At 44.8% G+C, this 21,662-nt stretch overlaps 1 protein-coding gene across 4 annotated transcripts in view; it reads right to left on the bottom strand.

Moving 5' to 3' along the window:
• Window positions 1–278: 278 nt before the first annotated feature.
• Window positions 279–21,662, bottom strand: part of KIF5C (kinesin family member 5C) — a 160,240-nt gene continuing 138,856 nt past the window's right edge. For 2 of the 4 annotated variants that reach the window (XM_061438385.1, XM_061438400.1), the window contains 3 exons: window positions 19,609–19,825; window positions 18,394–18,507; window positions 279–4,038 (listed from right to left, as the gene is read on the bottom strand). In XM_061438385.1, the coding sequence (XP_061294369.1) occupies window positions 18,401–18,507; window positions 19,609–19,825 (324 nt within the window). In that variant the 3' untranslated portion in view covers window positions 279–4,038; window positions 18,394–18,400. Of the gene's footprint in view, window positions 4,039–8,154; window positions 8,590–9,669; window positions 10,869–18,393; window positions 18,508–19,608; window positions 19,826–21,662 lie in introns of those variants that run through there. The other 2 variants (XM_061438386.1, XM_061438390.1) reach the window with 2 other exon arrangements.

Consider the following 21,662-nt stretch of genomic DNA (forward strand, 5'->3'; position numbering starts at 1 on the left):
TTAAGATACTTACTGACATCAGTGGCCGTCTTTTCAGTGCTGAAGAAACAAAGGTCAGGTTTTCTTGGATCCTCAATGAAGGAAAAATTTAAAAACAGACATTCAAGCAAAGCAAAAGACAAAGAGGTAAAGGTTGACTTTGCTCAGGCTTTGAATTTGAGCCCTGTTCCCTAAAATGAACTCCTTCGAGGCCAGAAAATGGCCCATCCTCACACTGGCATTGAGGACTGCAAGGAGAGTGCCATTAAGATGACTCAGATAAGAAAAAACAGACCAGCCAAAGTTTAATTCAATTTTATTTTCCACTTTTAGTATTTTTCAAATTATACAACATGCAGTCTGCCAGAGTATCCATAGATCTTCATTTTAGAACCTAGAAGATAACCAAAATTGTCCATGGGCCAGGGGAGGGTTACTTCCAGCTCTTTTGTTACATGTACTATATTACAGCATCATAACTCGATACAAACTGCCATTCTCCCCCTCACACCACCAAAACAAATTCATCCACAAGTTTTTTTTTTTTTTTTTAATGAAAGCTACTGTACAAATACATAAAGCCCAGAGAACACACATCTGCAGTACACACAACATACTTTACAAACTAGACATGGATAATTCTACAGAATTGCCCTATTCCCCTTATATCCACACACAGTGAAAAATATTTAAACTGATGAACAGATTTGTAAATATGTAAGTAGACTTCACGGAATGGTGCTTCCTTCGGCTGTTACCTTGACCTTATTCAGGATTTTTTAAAAAGTCTAAGCTGTTAATGTTCAGTGAAGGCATTTTAGACTATGACGGTTCCCGTAGCTTGCTTAAGATATGCAGTGTGAGACAACTTAGAAATGAAATCTTACCCCAGTCCCCTACCTCCTACCCCCTGCCAACAAACAACTTCCCTACTGGGTCATAAAGGCAGAGTCTAAATGTTTTCTGCCCAGCTTAAAAAATACACTTCAAAAGGAGACTGTTGAGAATTTTTATTTGCTTTCAGTTATTCCACCAGGAAAAAAGAAGTGATAATCTCCCCGTGAGTCTTGGAGATGGCTTAGTCTGGCCTTTGGACAGGAAAATCACTTCCCCCCATGAAAGTAGGGCTTCAAAAACTCTCTAGATGGATGCTACATTCTAGACAGTCCTTTTTACTTCATTTATCCCAATATTTCTACAAATTCTAATTTTCTTAATCATATAATACTATTTCCTTTAAAGTCTTAATCCACACTTATTGTTTTCCCTACTACCTGCCATTCCACAAGGCAAATTGTACAGCATTGGAAGAGATGATGCATTTATACAGAATTCTCCAGTAACTGACAAAAACCTACTTGGCATTAATATATTTTTGTCTCCAACCATAAATGTTGATATCTCAAACAGCATTCCTCTGATTCAACAATCCACCATCCTGCAGGGAGAGATTATCTGTAGAAATCATCTGGTTATTCCCTTTTAGCATCAAAGAGTAAACTTTCAAGAATTAGCTTGAAATATAAAATTATTCATAGAGGAGAAACACACACACACATACATACACACTCTAGCAAAAAGCAGCATACAACCAAAAAATATCATCATAGGCTCAGCCATTCACAAACGTAGTTTTCACATCTGGAGTACAAATGTAAAGAATGGTAGTCTAAGAAAGTGAAAATTGCATAAATGTGGCTTTTAACAAAAGTGATTCTATAAAGTATATCGTCCTGATATTACCTTATTAAGCAAAGTAACATTTAGGGATTCATTTGATTATACTGCATAATCCATTCCAATGATCTGCCTTTTAGTCACAGGGTAGGAAAGTTAGTTTAGAGGTCCTGAAAGACTGAAGCTAGGTGAACTGACTGGCTGATCAGCAACTAGCAGAGTCATCTTTAAGAGACATCAAAGCCAACTTTCTCTATGAATAAAAGTGAACTGAATTTCGTGAATCCCTGACAGAGGTCAAGGAATATGGAACTACAAGTGAATGTTTCTTTTAGAAACATGAACAGGTCAAAGACCCCTTTAGAATTAGAAAGGGGGTGACCAGGGAAAAATGACTTTGTAAAGAATCTAAAATAATCTATTACCAAGAAAACCCAAAAGGAAGAATTCCTCACCTTTGTTCAATTTCCAAACACAGAGTTATACAGTTGCATAAGACAGCATAACCACAACAGTGGTTATGACAGTTTATTAACTGGCAATCCTCTTAAGGACCAATTTTAGCTTCTAAAATCAGAGGCAACCATATTAACAGCAAGGTTATAATCTATAGCATATGTTATTTATTATCTGATAAGGTTTGTCAAACCTGCTCTACAAGGATCTTTCTGTCAGACGGCAAATAGCACTGGAGCACTATCAACAATGTTAAAAAAAATCAAACAAGAAGCTTTAAAAATGTAAATGAATGCAAACCTGTCATTCTTATGAAATAAATACTTCAGTGGAATTCACCCTCTTCTCTTGCCTTACTACCTGCCCCTCAAAACAAAACACACATAAAGTGCAACATTTAACAAATAAATTAAGTCAAAGCAGCTTTGCTTGGTTAGAGAAATTTTACACAAGAAGTTTGGAAATCAATTCACTTTTTAGTGCTTTTTATACACATGCATGAGCACACACACACACATGAACTATCTCCCACCCACCAGCAATGAGAAAGCACCATGTCTCTCCTGGCATAATTTCATTCCAATGGTGAAAACAGCAGGGATAGAACCAGCTCACTCATCCCAGGACGGCACAAGCATAGGATGAGTTCTTTCAATGAGATGGGTTTGGTCATTGTTGACTTAACCCTCAGATTTACCCAAACAAGTAGAAGCACATGAGACTAACTGAAGTGAATCCTTGTCAGTTTCCCTGGAAACTTTACTACTTGGACATTGATCATTTTAATATGCACAACTAGAAATAAAAGTTGAATCAGCTTTAGAGTCATGTATTTGAATGAAACGACAGCTGAACTGAAAAATCCACCCACACTGATTTCTTCAAATTCTGCCTAAGAGAAACCTATCTATTTGCTGCCAAAGAGAGAACTCACCTAAACAGTCAGTAAGGATGGATTAATACAACATTCATAGGCACAAAAATATGTCACTTTCCCTCTAGGGCTTCTTTTTAAACTGCTGGAACGATCCTGGATTTCATCAGCAGTATCCCCACCAGCTTACGATGGTTCCCTAGAGAAGAGGCCATCCCCTAAGCTAGCTCCTGTGTTCAGGGAGGAAGAAGTGAGGAGGGAGGCAGCCCCATTTCCACTCATCCAACTTTGCAGTATTTTCAACACGTCTGAAGGAATGATGTTTTACCTGGGCTGTCTGAGACTAGTCACTGCAGGTTCAGTAACAAGCAGCTCAGAGGTGAATGCTATGACTTTTTGCATTTACACAGATGTGTCTGAATGAACCCTGTCTACATTGCTACTCTCAGATTGTTTTTCTGCCTTGAACAAATATGCTTTGCATTTTAAAGGGTGCCATACTAAAAGGTGTATTTTACAGATCCAAAGATGTGACCAGGGTATTCAAAATGCATCTTTGGGGTGACTTGTTTTGGAAAAGTGTTCAGAATGAAAAATTTAAACCCTATAGCAGCATTTTTGTGTTCCCTAAAAATACAAAGTAATGTGTTTATTTTACAGGAAACCAGACAGTTGTGGTGGTGGAGCAGGAGTCCCCACCTCCACGGCACTTGGTTGTTCCCCCTCAGGGAGTGGTGTTTGCTGGGACATGGCTGCCGAGAAACGAGTCTCCAAGAACCACCCAGGGACCACCCAGTGCCCCAGGCCCAAGGCCAGAGCAACGGGTCCCAGGAGTAAGTGGGTCTTCTGTCAGCGTTCCCTTCAGATTTCTTGAGAAAAGTCCAAGCACGCATCTGTACACAGAAACTCTATACAGCTCAAATATCTGAAACTGGTGTACTGCAGATGGCTGGGGTAAGCAAGTGTAAAAGAAAATGGAAAGTGTAGAAGGGAGAAAAATAACGGAACTGGTGATTAATGTAGTCCTTGACATGCTACGTGGAGAGTCATATCTGTTGAAAGAGAATCAAAGAGAGAAAGAACATAGGAGTTAGAGAACACAATAGAAATTCACTCCTTAGGGGGAAAAAAAGTTTTAATTTTAGATATTTAGACCAGAGCTGTCCCAACAGAAATACCATGTGAGCCACACATTTAATTTTATTAATAAATGTTCAGGTGGCCACATAAGTAATTATTAGAGATTGAGATGTTTTACATTAAAATGTTACTACTGAGATAGTTCACAGTCTTTTTTGCCAGTGTTTGTCAACTGGTGTGTTTTTGCACTTTCCATACATCTTAGGGTGGACTTGGCCACAAGTCAAGTGCTCAGAAGTCACCTGTGTGCTGAGCAGTGAGCCTACTGGACAGCACAGCCTCCTACTTCGTGCTTTTGCTCCAAGACAATAGTCTCTTCCCTAATGACTCAGGTGCTAAAGAATCTGCCTACAGTGTGGAAGACCCAGGTTCAATCCCTGGGTTGGGAAGATCGTCTGGAGAAGGGAATGCGCTACCCGCTCCAGTATTCTTGCCTAGAGAATTTCATGGACAGAGGAGCCTGGTGGGCTACAGTCTACGGGGTCACAAAGAGTTGGACATGATTGAGGGACTAACACTTTCACTTTCACTTTTCACAGTGTCTTCCAAAAGTCAGTGCCTATTGAAATGACAGATATTTGGAGAAACAGAATTCATTTTCTCATCCTTGGGGGAACTCAAACACCAATTCTCACTTGCCAGCACTTGAAGACATCCAGGCAGGTCAGACAAAGCCCCCCAAGCCAAGCTCTCTCAAGGCAGAGACTCCCAGTCCTGAAAGGCACTGTTTTGTCTCCCCAGGGTGATGAAGTTACACAGTAGGCCCTCTCTGATGTCACTCCACGTCCCACCAGATGTTCATCTGATCACTGTCAAGTCTCCAGGATGAAATGTGACCAGTTCTGACTCAGAGGCCAGCCCTTCGGACCAACTCCAGTGAACTCTACTTTCAGCAAGAAACAAAAGTCTCAACCTCCTCACACCAGCTGGAAGCCCCGGTCTGTCTGGGGTCCTGCCTGTGGGTTTTGTGCAGAGATCATGGTGCTTGTGGGGTGGGGAGTGGGTGACAGGAGAGCTTAGTACAGCCTCATCCTTAAGGAATACATGGGAAGTGCCAGGCACAGGAAATGTGACAGTCACTAAGAAAAACCCAACTGCTCTTTTGATTGTAAAAACTTCATGTAGATACATAATGGAATGCTACTTGGCCATCAACAAGAATGAAGTTTTGTCATTTGCAACAACATGGATGATGGACTGGGAGGGCATTATTAAGTCAAGTAAGTCGGACAGAAAGACAAACACTGTATGCTATCACTTATACGTGGAGTCTAAAAAACAGAAACTAGTGAACACAACAGAAAAGAAACACACGCACAGATATAGAGAACAAATGAGCAATTGTCAGTGGAGGGAGGGAAGGGGCAGGGGCAAGACAGAAGGAGGGGATTAAGAGGGACAAATCACCATGCAAAAAATAAGTAAGCTACAAGGATATACTGCAAAGCACAGGAAATAATAGCCAGTATTTTGTAACAACAATAAATGGAGTACAATCTATAAAAATTTTAAATCACTATGTTGAACACCTGAAACTAATATAAGATCATAAAGCAATTATACCTAAAAAAAAAAAGAGGGGACTTCAAGTGGACACACATCTGTTTTTGCCCCGAGGAGCCTTACATTCAAACTTGGTGCTCAACTGTGATCAATATCTCAGCTTCCTACTACAACGCTCTCTCCCTAATTTTTTTGTCTTCACTCTCCTGATTTATGTGTTATAATATTGTAAGCAACCTCACATATTTTGTATAAATAAGTAGGATATAAATTATAAATAAATGGGGAAAAAATCAGAGTGTGGAAAAGGGATTTTAAAAGTAGATAAGAGCAAAGTAGGTGGTGGGGGAAAGGGAACAAGGAATACAAATTGAGTAGAAAAAAAGAGAACACATTCCTTTTTAGAATATTACCTCTTCTCCCACTCAAAAAATAAATAGTCAGGGAGATCATACAATAACTACCATTTCTTGTTCCCAATAGTGCAATTGCTCACAATTACAAAGCTGCTGCATTAAAAATATAAAGCCATCTTATATTCCCGTCATTTTTAGAAGTCAGATAGAGGGAAAGAGATCTGTTTTTGGAAAGAGCATCTTTACCAGAGGAGACTCTCTGGTAAGACTGTGTGCTTTATTAGCACCAGAAATGAAAACCCTAAAAGCATAATCATAGTTGTCATTTAAATCTATTTTGAGCTGAAAACCAATAGGCTCAAGAATGCTTTCTAAATAGTACCTTTGAAATGCCCATTTCACTTTCCTTACAGGTTCATTTTTCCAAGTGATCTCAGAATCATTCATGGTTCACTCTGGTCAGATGAGGCTGCTGTCCTGCATGCCTGCAGGAGAGACTGAGCACATACTCTACATGTAGGATTATGGCTTAACGTGATGACTGCAGCCTACCCGTGTTGACAGAGCTGAGCGTTAGACACACAGACTCTACGGGGCGGCCCCAATAACTCCAGCGGACCATGAAGCGACACGATTTCCATAGAAGGCCTTTCACTCAAATCCCCCAGCTCCCTTCAATGTGCAAGCTGCTGCACGTTTTGGCTAACAGTCTGGAAGAAACGGGGGTTCGCAAAGGAGGCCCAACCTGCTTAGTTTAACCGCCTCTAGGAGATAAGAGAGGGAACTGAAATTGTGAGGGGTTCTGAAAGGAAACACAGCAACTCTACCAAGAAAACACCCTTTATTACTTAGAGGTACACCTTTTTCATCCTGAGTTAAAGATCTTCATGGGCATGTATGCCAAAGTAGTCTTTTCCCCAGGTCCAAGGATGGACTTGGATACTCCCATCCATCCCCTAACTATCTGGATGTTCACCTCCTCTGACAAACTCCGGGGAGAAGACAGATATAACATATAGAGGCCAGTGGGTTAGCCCCCCAAAAAACCATTTCTGACTTCTGAACAGAGACTGGCCATCCAGACAAGCTTGGTGAACCTTGAGAACCCGGCACTGTTGACCCTCCTTAGATGGTTCAGAGGAGCCACTCACTCACCTAAAAGCATACTGGCCCAAGCATCCTGCTACTGGACTGTCTGTGGGCCTCTGCATCACTGGGGATAGTAACTCAGAGCGGCAATGTGTGACCAGATTGAGCAAGAAATAAAATCACCTTCCTTTAGAAGAGGTGGGGAAGGTTGAAGAAAGAAACTAATTATATATGGGTTTTGCAAGAAGCCGTTAGAGACTTCCCCCCACCAACTTTGGCTTTTGCAATTGCTTGCAGTGGATTTATGCTTAATCCAAATAATACACAGTTTTATCTTTCCTTTTGCCTTTCTACAATTCAGTCCCCACATTGTAAGAATTACCAGTTGTATCAGATGTACCACTGCTGAATAGAACCAAATTTGTCCCACGGGGGCACTCGTGCAACCTGCTGTTGAGGGAGAGTTTTATTTGCTCCGAATTCGTAACTCTGAGAAGCGTACCACTGAGGAGAGTCAAGTCCAGTGACTGTGCTGGAGATGAAGGAAGGAATTCTTTCCCTCAGCTCCTCCATGATCCCCGCCTTGGAAGGCACAATGCTAGTTTCAAAGTCCCAGGTTACACCAGTGCTGTCTGCAGTCACTTCTTTCCTTTCTCCCCCAGGTCCTGCTTCACCTACTCCTTTTAGGCCTGTCCCCACGCCCATAACATTCATGGTCTAATTTGTCAGGGTCTAATTTTTTCCAGATACTCTATTGACTTTTCACTCTACTTTCACATGATCTCATTTAATTCCCAGCACAAGCCCGTGATAAAGGTACTCTGGTCGTAATTTCACACCATGGATTTTTTAGCTGTTAAACGGACAGGAACCTTGTCTGGAGGGACAAGGCTGGATTTGCTTCATATATTTCAACTGAAACAACCCAACTGCAGCAGACAGAAGGCCTGCAGGAGATGTGAGAAACCAACTGTTGTCTTTTAAGCTTAGTAAGAGATCTGCAAAAAACTGTAAAAACAAAACAAAACAAAACCCAGTGCCATTCTAAGTTTTTGTTTTGGAAATTTATTACTTTTCATTAAAAATGGCATTTTATACTACCAATCAGCAGATACAACTCAGAAATATTAATATAAAAGCTCTTTGAGTTCACCAAGCTTTTTAGGAGTGTCAAAGGTCCTAAGGTCAGGAACCTTGAGAACTGCTGCAGAGCAGATCAGAGCTCTCAGACCAGGATCCCCCACTAACAAGTTGTCCAGATCTTGACGGGTCACTCTGCCTCTCTGCAGGATGTCGAATGAAGTGGGATGCAGGGCTCACTGGGGACTATCACAACGCTGTAAATCAGCTATGAAAAGTGCCAGTCACTAGGTCATGTCCAATTCTTTGTGACCCCATAGACCATATCCCATCAGGTTCCTCTGTTCGTGGGATTCTCCCAGCAAGAATACTGGAGTAGGCAGCCATTCCCTTCTCCAGGGGATATTCTGGGACCAGGGATCAAACCCAGCTCTCCTGCATTGTAATCAGATACTTTTATCATCTGAGCCACCAGGAAAGCAACTATATACTCCAATATAAAATAAAAACTAAATTAAAAAATAAATAAAATACTTAGAAACTTTTATAAAAAGAAGAAAGAGAAAGAAAAACAATTAACAAATAAACTCACAATAAGATCCTGAAGTAGTAAAACCAGAAAGAGGTAGCACTACTCTGCAACGACTGTCAGTGATCCAGGGAATGTCACATAAATCAGAGACCCAGGGGTCAGGACAGACTCCTGAGCTCTTCAATGGCTTTCTGTAGTTACATTCACCTGGGTGACCCTGCTATAAACTGCAGAAGTGCTTTTCCAGAGCTGTTTTCTTTATGCCTCAAAACATGAAATCACAGTGGTTAATAAAAAAAAAGCATCCTCAAATGCACTTCAAGAGCCCAGTTAGTGCCTTCTGGCTCTACCACCACGATTTTGCCTAATATTTTATCAAAGTATATCAAAACTTTATTAAATAGGATATAATTTCTAGACCTGATATATATATATATATATATATAGTTTTTAATATGTGTACAGTTCAGTTCAGTTGCTCAGTCATGTCCGACTCTTTGTGACCCCATGAATTGCAGCATGCCAGGCCTCCCTGTCCATCACCAACTCCCAGAGTTCACTCAAACTCATGTCCATCGATGAGTGATGCCATCCAGCCATCTCATCCTGTCGTCCCCTTCTCCTCTTGTCCCCAATCCCTCCCAGCATCAGAGTCTTTTCCAATGAGTCAACTCTTAGCATGAGGTGGCCAAAGTATTGGAGTTTCAGCTTTAGCATCAGTCCTTCCAAAGAAATTCCAGGGCTGATCTCCTTCAGAATGGACTGGCTGGATCTCCTTGCAGTCCAAGGGACTCTCAAGAGTCTTCTCCAACACCACACTTCAAAAGCATCAATTCTTCGGCACTCAGCTTTCTTCACAGTCCAACTCTCACATCCATACATGACCACTGGAAAAACCATAGCCTTGACTAGACGGACCTTTGTTGGCAAAGTAATGTCTCTGCTTTTGAATATGCTACCTAGGTTGGTCATAACTTTCCTTCCAAGGAGTAAGCGTCTTTTAATTTCATGGCTGCAATCACCATGTGCAGTGATTTTGGAGCCCAGAAAAATAAAGTCTGACACTGTTTCCACTGTTTCCCCATCTATTTCCCATGAAGTGATGGGACCAGATGTCATGATCTTCGTTTTCTGAATGTTGAGCTTTAAGCCAACTTTTTCACTCTCCTCTTTCACTTTCATCAACAGGCTTTTTAGTTCCTCCTCACTTTCTGCCATAAGGATGGTGTCATCTGCATATCTGAGGTTATTGTTATTTCTCCCAGCAATCTTGATTCCAGCTTGTGCTTCTTCCAGTCCAGCGTTTCTCATGATGTACTCTGCGTGTAAGTTAAATAAGCAGGGTGACAATATACAGCCTTGACATATTCCTTTTCCTATTTGGAACCAGTCTGTTGTTCCATGTCCACTTCTAACTGTTGCTTCCTGACCTGCATACAGATTTCTCAAGAGGCATGTCAGGTGATCTGGTATTCCTGAGTCTTTCAGAATTTTCCACAGTTTATTGTGATCCACACAGTCAAAGGCTTTGGTATAGTCAATAAAGCAGAAATAGATGTTTTTCTGGAACTCTCTTCCTTTTTCGATGATCCAGTGGATGTTGGCAATTTTATCTCTGGTTCCTTTGCCTTTTCTACAACCAGCTTGAACATCTGGAAGTTCACGGTTCACATATTGCTGAAGCCTGGCTTGGAGAATTTTAAGCATTACTTTACTAGCGTGTAAGATGAGTGCAATTGTGTGGCAGTTTGAGCATTCTTCGGCATGGCCTTTCTTTGGGAATGAGAACTGACCTTTTCCAGTCCTGTGGCGACTGCTGAGTTTTCCAAATTTGCTGGCATATTGAGTGCAGCACTTTCACAGCATCATAATGACAGTGCGCCAGGCTGCGATGGCACCAGAGCGGCCTAGAGGAGCTACCCCACGCCCGAGGTCAGGGACAGCGGCCGGAAGGAGGTACCCCACGTCCAAGGAGCAGTGGCTGTGCAGGCACAGGAGGGCCGAGAGGAGCTACTCCATGTTCAAGGTCAGGAGGGGTGGCGGTGAGGAGATACCCCTCATCCAAGGTAAGGAGCAGCGGCTGTGCTTTGCTGGAGCAGCCGTGAAGAGATACCCCACGTCCAAGGTAAGAGAAACCCAAGTAAGATGGCAGGTGTTGCAAGAGGGCATCAGAGGGCAGACACTGAAACCATAATCACAGAAGACTAGTCAATCTAATCACACTAGGACCACAGCCTTGTCTAACTCAATGAAACTAAGCCATGCCGTATGGGGCCACCCAAGATGGGCGGGTCATGGTCTGACAGAATGTGGTCCACTGGAGAAGGGAATGGCAAACCACTTCAATATTCTTGCCTTGAGAACCCCATGAACAGTAGGAAATATGTACAGTCCTCAAAATAACAGTGTTCAGCTACATCAACACTGAAAGGCACCTGAGGTCTTTGGTTCATTTTCACTATATTTTCAACTGTATGCTTTCCTTGTCATGAAAATCTGAAGCATTGATATACGCATCTTCTAGATTATCTAGCTGACTACCTTGCAACCAACTTCAGCCCCACACCTGCTTTATGCCAAAACCAAGTTGGTGCTTCTTGTCACAGCTTTTATCATCTTCAGGTAAAATCCAGACAATGGGAAGATGAGGCATTCCAGCCATGAAAAGACAGAATGACTTGAAAGCAAGGGGTGATCCTACAGTGATTTTTAACAGAAAAAGAGGGTGAAAGAACTGTCATGTCTTGACACACATGATGAACTCCACCGAATGCAATACATACTACAGTCACGTTGCTCTTTATTTTCAGCAGAAGACTGTCATTGTTAAGTTAGTAAAGCTTAGTAAAGGTTGGTGGTTTGGATTTTCGACTTTTTATATCTACTTTGTAAATCTTTTTCAACTTGATAGTTGTGGAACATCTACCAGTTTAAGGAGTGAACACTTTTTTTTAATTTGCACTATAATACATAAATAATAGATAAAATTAACAACTAATAAATTTAAATTAACTACAGGAATCTGTGAGAATTTTATTTCCTTAAAAGTACTCTATTTACTACTCAAGTTTGAGAAATAAGAGAGGAAAACCAAAAAACGATGGATTCTGCCTCAAAAAGCCTTTCAGAAAAAGGCCGAGCTTTCAGTAATGCCCCACTTGTGCCATCTGGTGGATATACTGGAACCAGTGCACACTGCACAGCAAAGGAAGCAATCCCAGCTCCAGGGCCCTGGGTACCAGGCAGCTGGACAACTACTGAAACGGTGTCTACCTTAATTAAACGCAGGGCCTGGAATAAGCACTCAGCACTACCCAAGAGGCCTATTTCATACCTCTCTTCAGCCTGCAACCCCATGTCCCCCAACCCTCTCAGCAGATGACTTGACTTACTTGCACAGGAAAACAAGCACTAATATGAGCTCTGTTTTCACCTTCCTGCATGCCCCATTTACCAGAACTTTCTATTCGTTTATGTTCAGATCAAAGCCTCTCACAGGAAGCCAATACTCTCTACTGTAATTCTTCCGGCTGCAAAGTTATCAATTTCCCTTCTGAGTTGGGTTATTACCATCACTGTATAAATAAGCTGTAATAGCTGCCATCTTAAAAAAGAAAAGCAGGGATTTCCCTGGTCCAGTGGTTAAGAGTCCGCACATCCATTGCTGGGGGCACACAGGTTCGATGCCTGGTCAGGGAGCTAAGATCCCACATGCTGTGGAGTTCGGCCAAAAAAAATTGAGAAAAAAAAAAAAAAAAAACGCAAACCCTATCTTAGTCTCACATCCCTCCATTTCTCTGCTGCTTCAAACAAAACTCCAAGCCGCAAGCAGGTACTGACTCTGTTTCCCCACCCCCACACTCTGCCCCATGCTGCCCGCTTAGTGCTAAAGCTGAGGTTTCTGCCCTCGGGCCTCCAACAACCATCAGTCTCTGTGGTTATCTCCCTGGAGCTCTGAGCAGCCTTCACCAAAGCTGACCACCTCCCCTTAGGAGCCCGGGCCTCACTCTGCCTCCCTGAACCTAACATTCTCCTCCTCAGGCCCCTTTATCGCTGCTACCTCCTTTTTCTGCCCTTTCCATTGGCCAGTCCCCAGATCTGGTCAAACCTTCCTCACTCTCTGCCTCTGTCCACCCTTTCTCCAGGTGACCTCCTGGACATGTGGTCTTAAACACAATCCACAGACCATAACTCTCTATGACCTCAGACCTGACCTCTCGCCTGAGCTTGCAGGTTTCTGCCTACTCAGCATACCTGCCTGATGGTGAGCTAGGCTGAGTTGTCTCAGAGGAATCTCACAATCCACCAAGCTCTCTTTTCCATAAAACCTGCATTGCCCAATTTTCCCAGTCATTGCTAAAAGGTACCAATATTTACCCGGTTGCTAGGGCCCCAGCCCAGAGACCACCTTTGATTCCCACCTACCCCTCCTCACCCTCCCACCCTCAGCTCTCTAACACAGGCCAACTCTGACCACTTGCTACAGCCACCTAGCTCAGGGCTACTCCCCCGACACCCGCCCAAGTGGACATCCGCAATAATACCCCCAGGGGAGTCCCCTGCACTTACTCTCACCCCACCCCTATCCTTCTTCCAAAGTCCAGCTCTCGCAGACCTTTCCTAGTCATGAACCCGTCCCATCACTCCCAGGCCCAAAGGCCCCAGTGAACCCCAGGCTTAGCTTACACTCTAAACTGCTCATCTCAGTCTCAATTTATCTGGTTCCATCTCCCTCCCCAAATTACGATACTCTCCCCTGTTCTGTGCTCCAGCCTTATCAGCCTTCCTGTGGTTCCTCAAACGTGCCGCAATCTGGACCCACCTTCCAGCGAGTGTCTGTGCACATATCACCATGGGGCTGGCATGTCTCATCATTTAGTTCTCAGCTCAAAAGTCACCCCCTCTCCTAAATAAGTGTCCCTAATCTTTATTTCATTAAGCTATTCTTATTTTCTTCAGAACACTGACCACTATTTGCAGTTACCTTCTTTATCTGCTCTCTCTCCCCTACAAGCATGTCAGTACACAAGAACAGAGCCTTTGTCTCTCTACTGTTAAACCAAGTACAGAGCAAGTATAAAATGCCTGATCCCATTTGGCAGATAAAGAAATTGAGGCTAAAAGAAGTGAAGCAACTTGCCCAATGTCACAAAAGAACAGAGCCAAGGTCAGGACTGGAACCCACATGTGGCCAATTCCATCCCCCGTGTCCTCAGTCTGCTGCACCATGCTGCCCCATGTCTGGTTTTGGTGCTTGAAAAAGATGGTCCCCATCCTGCTGAACCAGCCCTGGCCCCCAGATTTTAATATGAGATCAAAGCTGCACCCTGGCCCCCAGATTTTAATATGAGATCAAAGCTGGCACTGTCCTGGGTTCTTTTGATTTCCACACGTTGGCCTCTTCGGTGGCTCTGAAACTCTGAGCATAAACCCAGAGATGCATTGTGACTATATTCTCTGCATCCTGAAATGAAGCGGAAAGAAATCCCAAAGGGACCCAGATGCTGCCTGAATATGAAGGTGCCATTCTGGCTCCAACAGGAGGGCTGGGAAGATCAGCAGCTGAGACCGTTGCTACAGGACAGACACACTTCAGAATAAGCATCCAAAGAGCAGAAAGTGTCAGTCGTTCAGTCGTGTCCAACTCTCTGTGACTCCATAGACTATAGCCCACCAGACTCCTCTATCCATGGGATTCTCCAGGCAAGAATACTGGAGTGGGTAGCCATTCCCTTCTCCAGGGGATCTTCCTGACCTTCGGATAGAACCCGCATCTCTTGCATTGCAGGCGGATTCTTTACCTGCAATGCCACCAGGAAAACCCAAAAAAGATCATCTCAAAAAGGCTTTGATCCACTTAATAAATGAATTCCATATGTCTATTTTTTTAAGCCATGCTGTGAGGCTTGCAGGATCTCAGTTCCCCAAAGACTAAACCCAGGCACTCAGCAGAGAGTGAGCAGAGTCCTAGCCACTGGATCGCCAGGGAATTTCCTCCAATTATTTTTTTAAATAAGCTTATTTTTAATCAGCATTTCCTCAGTTCCAATTATAATTCCCTACTCCATTGGTTATCATCCTTTTTTTTTTCAACTCCACTAACCAATGCCCAATTATTTTCATAAAAATAGTCAATGTTGTTGTTTATAATATTGGGATAAATACACGCTAGTATATTTTAAACCCCTTATATCTGGTCACAGCACCAAACAGAATACTCAGACATCAGCCTTCTCCACTTAGTGCTTATAATCTATTGCTACAGAGACTAAAAACTGTTTTGCAACAACTATGAGAATTAGAAGATAACATAAACCAGCATTCATTAACCACCCACCTTGTGCCAAACTTGCACTGCTCACCTCTCCCACAGCTGCCATTTTGTTGAGCACTCGTTATGTGCCAAGCCGCTCAGAAGCATGACCTCATTTAGCCCTCAAATCACTGCAGTGCCCAGGGAAAGGACTCTCCCCATCTCACAGATGACAAGACTGACTCTGGATTAAGAACGCGAAAGGCCTGACACCTGACCCAGGTCTCTGTCCAAAGTCAAGCCCCTTAACCCCTCCGCCACCCTGACACTTGCATGGGGTCTGTTTGGTGACGTTGTGAGAACACTCAGCCATGGGAGTCATATGAATAGATAATAAGGTGGGTGGAGAAGGTTCCAATTTCAGATAAAATCATCAAAACCACTCTTAGCACTCTGAGTTAGAAACAAAAGAAACGAATCACCATGCTGGGTGAGGGTGCGTCTATACTCTGAAGGTGTTGAAAGTCTCAAGACTCTGAGACTTTCAGGCTAGGGTGATGGCTGGCTGCCATATGGTTGTATGTATCTTACATAAAAGTGGGTCTCACAGGCCTTTCTGGGAGTGCCCGAGGAATGGGACCTTCCACTGAGCAGTCTCTGGAGCCAGAATCCCTGGGCTGGTGCATTCCTTAGGAGCTTGCTGGAGCCAAGCACACACATGAACACGGTGCTTCCACCAAATGGGTAATAGAGATATTACATCTTGCACAGAGCTGCTGCAGAGTGTGTGTTCAATAAACAGAGTGCTGGGAGGACTCTGCTGGTGGCCCCGTGGTTAAGACCCCACATTCCCAACTCAGGGGGCCAGGGATTGATCCCTGGTCAGAGAACTAAGATCCCACATAGCGCAACTAAGACCCAGCACAGCCAAACAAATTTTTAAAAAAAGAACCACCAGAGTGCTGGCTGCCTATCCAACATCCAAACTCATCATTCCAGGCAAGAGAACACTGCTCTTATCTGGGGCAGTGATGAGTCCAGCCAAAGACCACCTTCTCCAGCCCCCCTGAAGCAGATGTGATCGTGTATCTCAGTTGTGTCAGAGGGGTGCAGGCACTGGAGCTGGCTGGCACCTCTGAAAGGGCAACTTAAAGGAAGCTGATTCAACTGCATGAGCTGCTTCCACCTTTCCCCAGCTGCTCTCTCTGCTTGCGCAACACAGCACACAGGCTAAATGTCCATCCACAGAGGAACGGATAAAGAAGATATGGTATGCGTATACAATGGAATATTACTCAGCCATAAAAAGGGACGAAACTTGGTCATTTGTAGAGACATGGATCAACCCAGAGTCTGTCATGCAGAGCAAAGTAAGTCAGAAAGAGAAAAACAAATATCATATATTAACATGGAGCACAGGTACTACAGTTAGGACTGCAGAAGTCATTAGGTGACCGTGAGGAAGGGAGGCACTTGCTGAGGTCAGGGAGCCTAAGTTTTGTCACTATGCAGTTCCCCCAGCCATTGACAGACCACCCTTAAGTGTCCTTCATGTGACAGAGAAATAAACATCCATCCTGTATAAGCCACTTTCTGATACTTTAGGCTACCAGGTCTCAAAGGCTTCCCAGGTGGTGTGAGTGGTAATGAACCCTCCTGTCAATGCAGGAGACACAAGAGACATGGGTTTGATCCCTGGGTCGGGAAGACCCCCTGGAGGAGAAAATGGCAACCTACTCCAGTATTCTTGCCTGGAGAATTCCACGGACAGAGGAGCCTGGCCGGCTGTAGTCCATGGGGTCACCAGAGTTGGACACAACTGAGTGAGAGCATGCAGGCAGCAGTCACCTGGGGCATGTGGTGAAAACATGAAGGTCCAAACCCTACACTATTTCAAGGAGCCCGGGTCTCTGGATGCTAGGTGATGCTGACACTCACCGAAGGTCGAGAGCCCGTTAGGCTTTCTGAACTAAGTTGCCCAATTTGCTCTTACAGCTCCCTTCAAGTGTCAACCCCAACACCGATAAGATGGAGTCAAAAACAATTTTTTCACATCCAGTTTTACTTTGTTGTTGTTTAGTCACTCAGTCACATGCGCCTCTGCAACCTAGGGAGTATAGCCCGCCAGGCTCCTCTGTCCATGGGATTTTCCAGGCAGGAATACTGGAGTGGGTTGCCTTCACTTCTGATTAAAAGCAGAGATCACATCTGAATAGGGTGACCCATCACCAAGATAATTTCCCATCCACCCTTCCAGGATACGGCAGAAGATAGAGGGCATACTGCCCACCATGGGCATGGTGTGTCCTGCTCCTTGACATGCTGCTGGGGCAGGCCACGCGAAAGCTTCCTCCTTGGAAGTTTTGTCTGAGCCTTAACAATACTGTCGTAGCCTGTGAGGGGGGCTCCAGCCCTTCATCTTCACTTGCCTTGAAGTGCAAGTGAAAGTCACTTGGTCCAACTCTGGGATCCTATGGAATTCTCCACGTCAGAATACTGGAGTGGGTAGCCTTTCCCTTCTCCAGGGGATCTTCCCAACCCAGGGATCGAACCAGGGTCTCCTGCATTTCAGGTGGATTCTGTACCAACTGAGCTATCAGGGAAGGCTAAATGTGGACCCGCTCTTTCTTGACTTGCCCCGATCATTGCGGTTTTGTCGCCAAGCTCACCCATTTTGCAAGCTCTCCTAGTGAGGGTTCAGAGTCCACGGTCAGCATTAGGAGCCACCTCCTCCCATCTATAGGTTACTGGCATGAAGTCAGTTTCTCTAAACAGAGTTTTCTGGCCACCGAGCTGTCTCTCTGCCCTGCCCAACCAGTAAACTCTTTCCCTCAAGCACAAGAGGACAGGCCTCTACTGCCCTCTCTTTTCTCAAGCACACCACTTTTTCCTTTGTGCTGACATGGTACAGCCAAGTCAGGCATGTGGATTGTGAGAAGAACAGTTTTCAGACCAGCATCTCAAAGAAAAAAAGTGGTCCAGACTTAGCTAGATGAAAATTTGCACAATTCTTTAAAACCCCATTTGTTGAGTTCAGGTAGTAATTATAAACACATGACTTTCGATTATCTGCCTCTTTCTTAGGTTCGGTTCCTGAGACTTAGAGCAACCACCCATGTCTGCCTGCTCTGGGCAAAAGCACCTGACAAACAGGTAATGCCATTGCGGATGCCAGCTACAGAGGGGAGTCCCACAGACAAAAGGAGGCTGGCATGACTCATTCACCACGCCCTCCCCACCTCCAGAGGGTCCCAGCACCAGGTGGCCTGAGCTGGAAGACCCAAAGGCTCTAGACTGAGTTGGGGGTAAACGCAAGCCCCCAATAACCTGAAGGCCCAGGGCTTGTGCTAGGCGGAGCTGAGCTGTCTACACACGGGGGGCTGAGCTCCTGGCAGAGGCGAGGAGAGCCCCTGGTATTGCCCCGGACAGAAGCCACCCAACACCAGGGACTCACTTCATATTTATTTCTGGTGGTGAGTGGAGCTTGAAGAGCCACCTCCTCCCCCTCGGATGGTGTGGACTGCCGTTGGAGATGATGCAGGGTAGTGTCCAGGGCGGATGGGCTTGGCTGTGTCCAACAGACAGAAAAGAGAGAAGAGACATTCAGAAAGGGCTTACACAGCTGCATCCAGATACCTCCTGGTCACATGCAAAAACCAAGAGGCACAATCTTCTCATCAACATTGCAATTCTTATCAGACACCAGACTTTTCTGAAGACAGGAGGTTTGCCCTTCTATTAGCACACTTAGCTAATCCAAGCCACCCAATATATATCAGTTACTTCAATTCTGATTAATGAAAATTAGAGACAACAGACTTTCAGTTTTATCTGAGGCAGATCCATAGGTCCCGATGAGTTCCAACAGCATCTCCCTAAAACTGGATGCAGAATTCTGTCTATGATGCATTTTTAGGGGAAGAGGTCCACAGGTTTCAGGAGATTTTCCAAGGGTATAAAAATCCAATAAATGCAGTGAAGCACTAATCTATGATCTTAAAACTAGAAACAAGGAGCTGTTGGTTTCCCAAACATATGCAGAGCAGTATCTGATAAGAAATATTATTACATATTATTGGAGATATTTCCATGTAAGAAGAAGAAAAAATGCTCTCTAGAGAACACCCCTAAATCTCTTTTCCTCCTATGGCTCTATCCCAGGAACTATGACTCAACAGCTACGCTCTCAGTCTTTGCAGGTAGACATCCAAATCCAGGCATGGAAGGGGCTGGATGTCCAACCCCCCATGCACTCACTGATGCCGGGCCTGGCTCTCTCCAGGGTATTTCCAAACCTGTACTTGCAAGAGGTAAGGCTTCTAGCTACATGCAGCTCCTTCATGGTTCTGCCAGGTGCAAACCACAAGGGGCCTGCAGGCTTTGCTGAGCAAGCCATATATTCTGCATATATTCTGGTATCGCTGGGAGAGTGTATCTCTGTTTACAGCTAAACCCCTCTGCCTGTAGCCAGGACTTGCTGGCTTCTTTGGTCAGCTCGGTAATTTTGAAGATCACCATGTCCTCTGGAATCTCAAGGAAGCACGCATCTGGTGATCCCATCTTCCCAGGATGGACACCGGGTGCTGGGAGGCCCCAGCTGGCCTGCACAGGGCATCTGGCCCACGGAGCCCTCACCTTATATCAAGGGCCCGGGTGCAGGCGCACGTACCGATCTGGGCCGAGTGAGCCCTCCTGGCCATGTTCTTGGCCCGCACGGCCTCCTTGATGCGGTCCACCTCCTGCTGGTAGCGCTTGCGGTCCCGCATGGCATTCTCCTTGGCCTCCTTCAGCGCGCTCTCCAGCGCCTTCACGCGCTCGGCCGTGGCGCGCAGGCGCTTCTCCAGCTTGGGCAGCTCACAGCGCAGGTCTGCATTGTCCCGGACCAGCTGCAGGGAAGGAAGAGGTGGGGAGTTAGCGGAAGGGGAGGCAGGAGCAGCAGACCCCGTGCTGGGGGCTGAGAAGGCCACAGAGGAGTAGTTAGAACCGCCACCCCCTGCCAGGTTGTTCTGGAAAGTGCGTAAGACCATAAACTCTGGGAGCACCCAAGGGGAATAAAAATCCAACATCCCGAGACTCAGATTTGCCAAACACAGTATTCACAGTTTGGAGAAAGTGGAGAGGGGAGTAGGCTAGAATTAGAAGCCATTTCCAACTGTGGGAAACATTCAGGCTTGGGTGGGATTTGCTTCCTCTTTTGTTTGAGGGGTGAGGGGGAACTTGCAGGAGAAAATTGACTACTCCGATGTGAAAGCTAAGAAACGTGAAGCCAGTTCAGACATGCTCTATGAAAGGCATTCATGTTCTAGAGCTCTCTGAAGGCCTCCTTCAGAGAGGACCATGCTGTCCACACCAGCACAAGGTTTGGAATGTACCCAGGGTCTAAGTAACTCAGGAATACTGCTCATTCTTTATGATCTAAGACTCTCAATTCAGAAGGAACAGACTCACCCTAGGTGAAGGATGGGCCAAAAGCCAGTTCTGTTCTCTCCTGGTCATTTGACCAGGTATGAGTCATTCAACCACCATTAAGTCCACATACCACATAAAAGGACCATTGTGGGAATGCAAGTGGATCAGGAAAAGCTTTGAAAATCAGGAGTGCTATATGGGTTGAACTATTGCTAGGTCCACACCTGTTTTCTTTACCCCTGTCTCCCCACCCAGTCCCAGCCCCAGTGCCTGGTACAGAGTAGGTTTTTAATAAATATTCACTGAATTCATGAATAAAATAATTAATGAACTTCAGAGCTCCATTTCAAGTGCCCAGCAGTTTCTGCTTTTCTGTTTCTCATCAACAATTTGCTTGAATGACTTCAACCACGTTGAATCTGTCATACTCCCTTTGGGCAAAAGTGCCATCATCAGTAACGTTGAAGAGCATGTAACAAGTCAAAGAGCAATGACATCCCCTAGAGTATGTGGTCCATTGCAAAGCTGAACCACTTTTTTCAGATCCCAAATCTTGAGGATTTAGGGGAAACCATCATGAACATTTCCGCATTTAAACAGAAAGGAGAGGGCCAAGAGGAAGGGGACATGTGTACACCTATGGCTCATTCATGTTGATGTATGACAGAAACCAGCACAATACTGTAAAGCAATTATCTTTCAATTAAAAGCAAATTTTAAAAAATAAACAGAAAGGAGACAAACAACCTGCCTAAATCATCAGGGTTTGGACATGGGTATTGCTCTCTGTCGCTCTAAACAAACTCCGGGGTGTCGTGGGAACCTGAGAGGATGCCCAAGAAACAGAGCAGAGCTGGTGCCGGCCCCAGTTCTCCCACTTGTGGGATGGAGCCAGTGGCTTCCCCTCCTAGTCTGTTTCTCGTCTCTAGAAACAGGAAGCCTGAACCAGCTCAGTGTCCTCTGCTTCGTGTTCTGTGGAGTCTTTGGGTCTACAGAGTGTCCTCAAAAGCATCACGGGACACACCGGGGCCAGCTGGGCTCAGAGGCTGGAAAGGGAGGCAGAATGAAAAGACACGACTGAACACCCTGCTCCCCAAACCCCAGAGAGCTCACACACAATTCTTTATATTTGGATTCCTTCAAAGAAAGTATTTTATAGACAAAGGAAGTCACTGAAGACTAAGTTCAAGGTCCCTTCTGACACTGATGCTCTGGGGACGCTGTAGTCCTTTCCCCTTCCATATCAGAGCGCCTCCCTCAAGGGAGCCAAATGCAGCAAGCCTCCTTTCCAGGGGAGAAGGAGAAGCAGCGGCA

Source organism: Bos javanicus, chromosome 2, assembly GCF_032452875.1.
Source record: "Bos javanicus breed banteng chromosome 2, ARS-OSU_banteng_1.0, whole genome shotgun sequence".
NCBI classification, from domain to species: domain Eukaryota; kingdom Metazoa; phylum Chordata; class Mammalia; order Artiodactyla; family Bovidae; genus Bos; species Bos javanicus.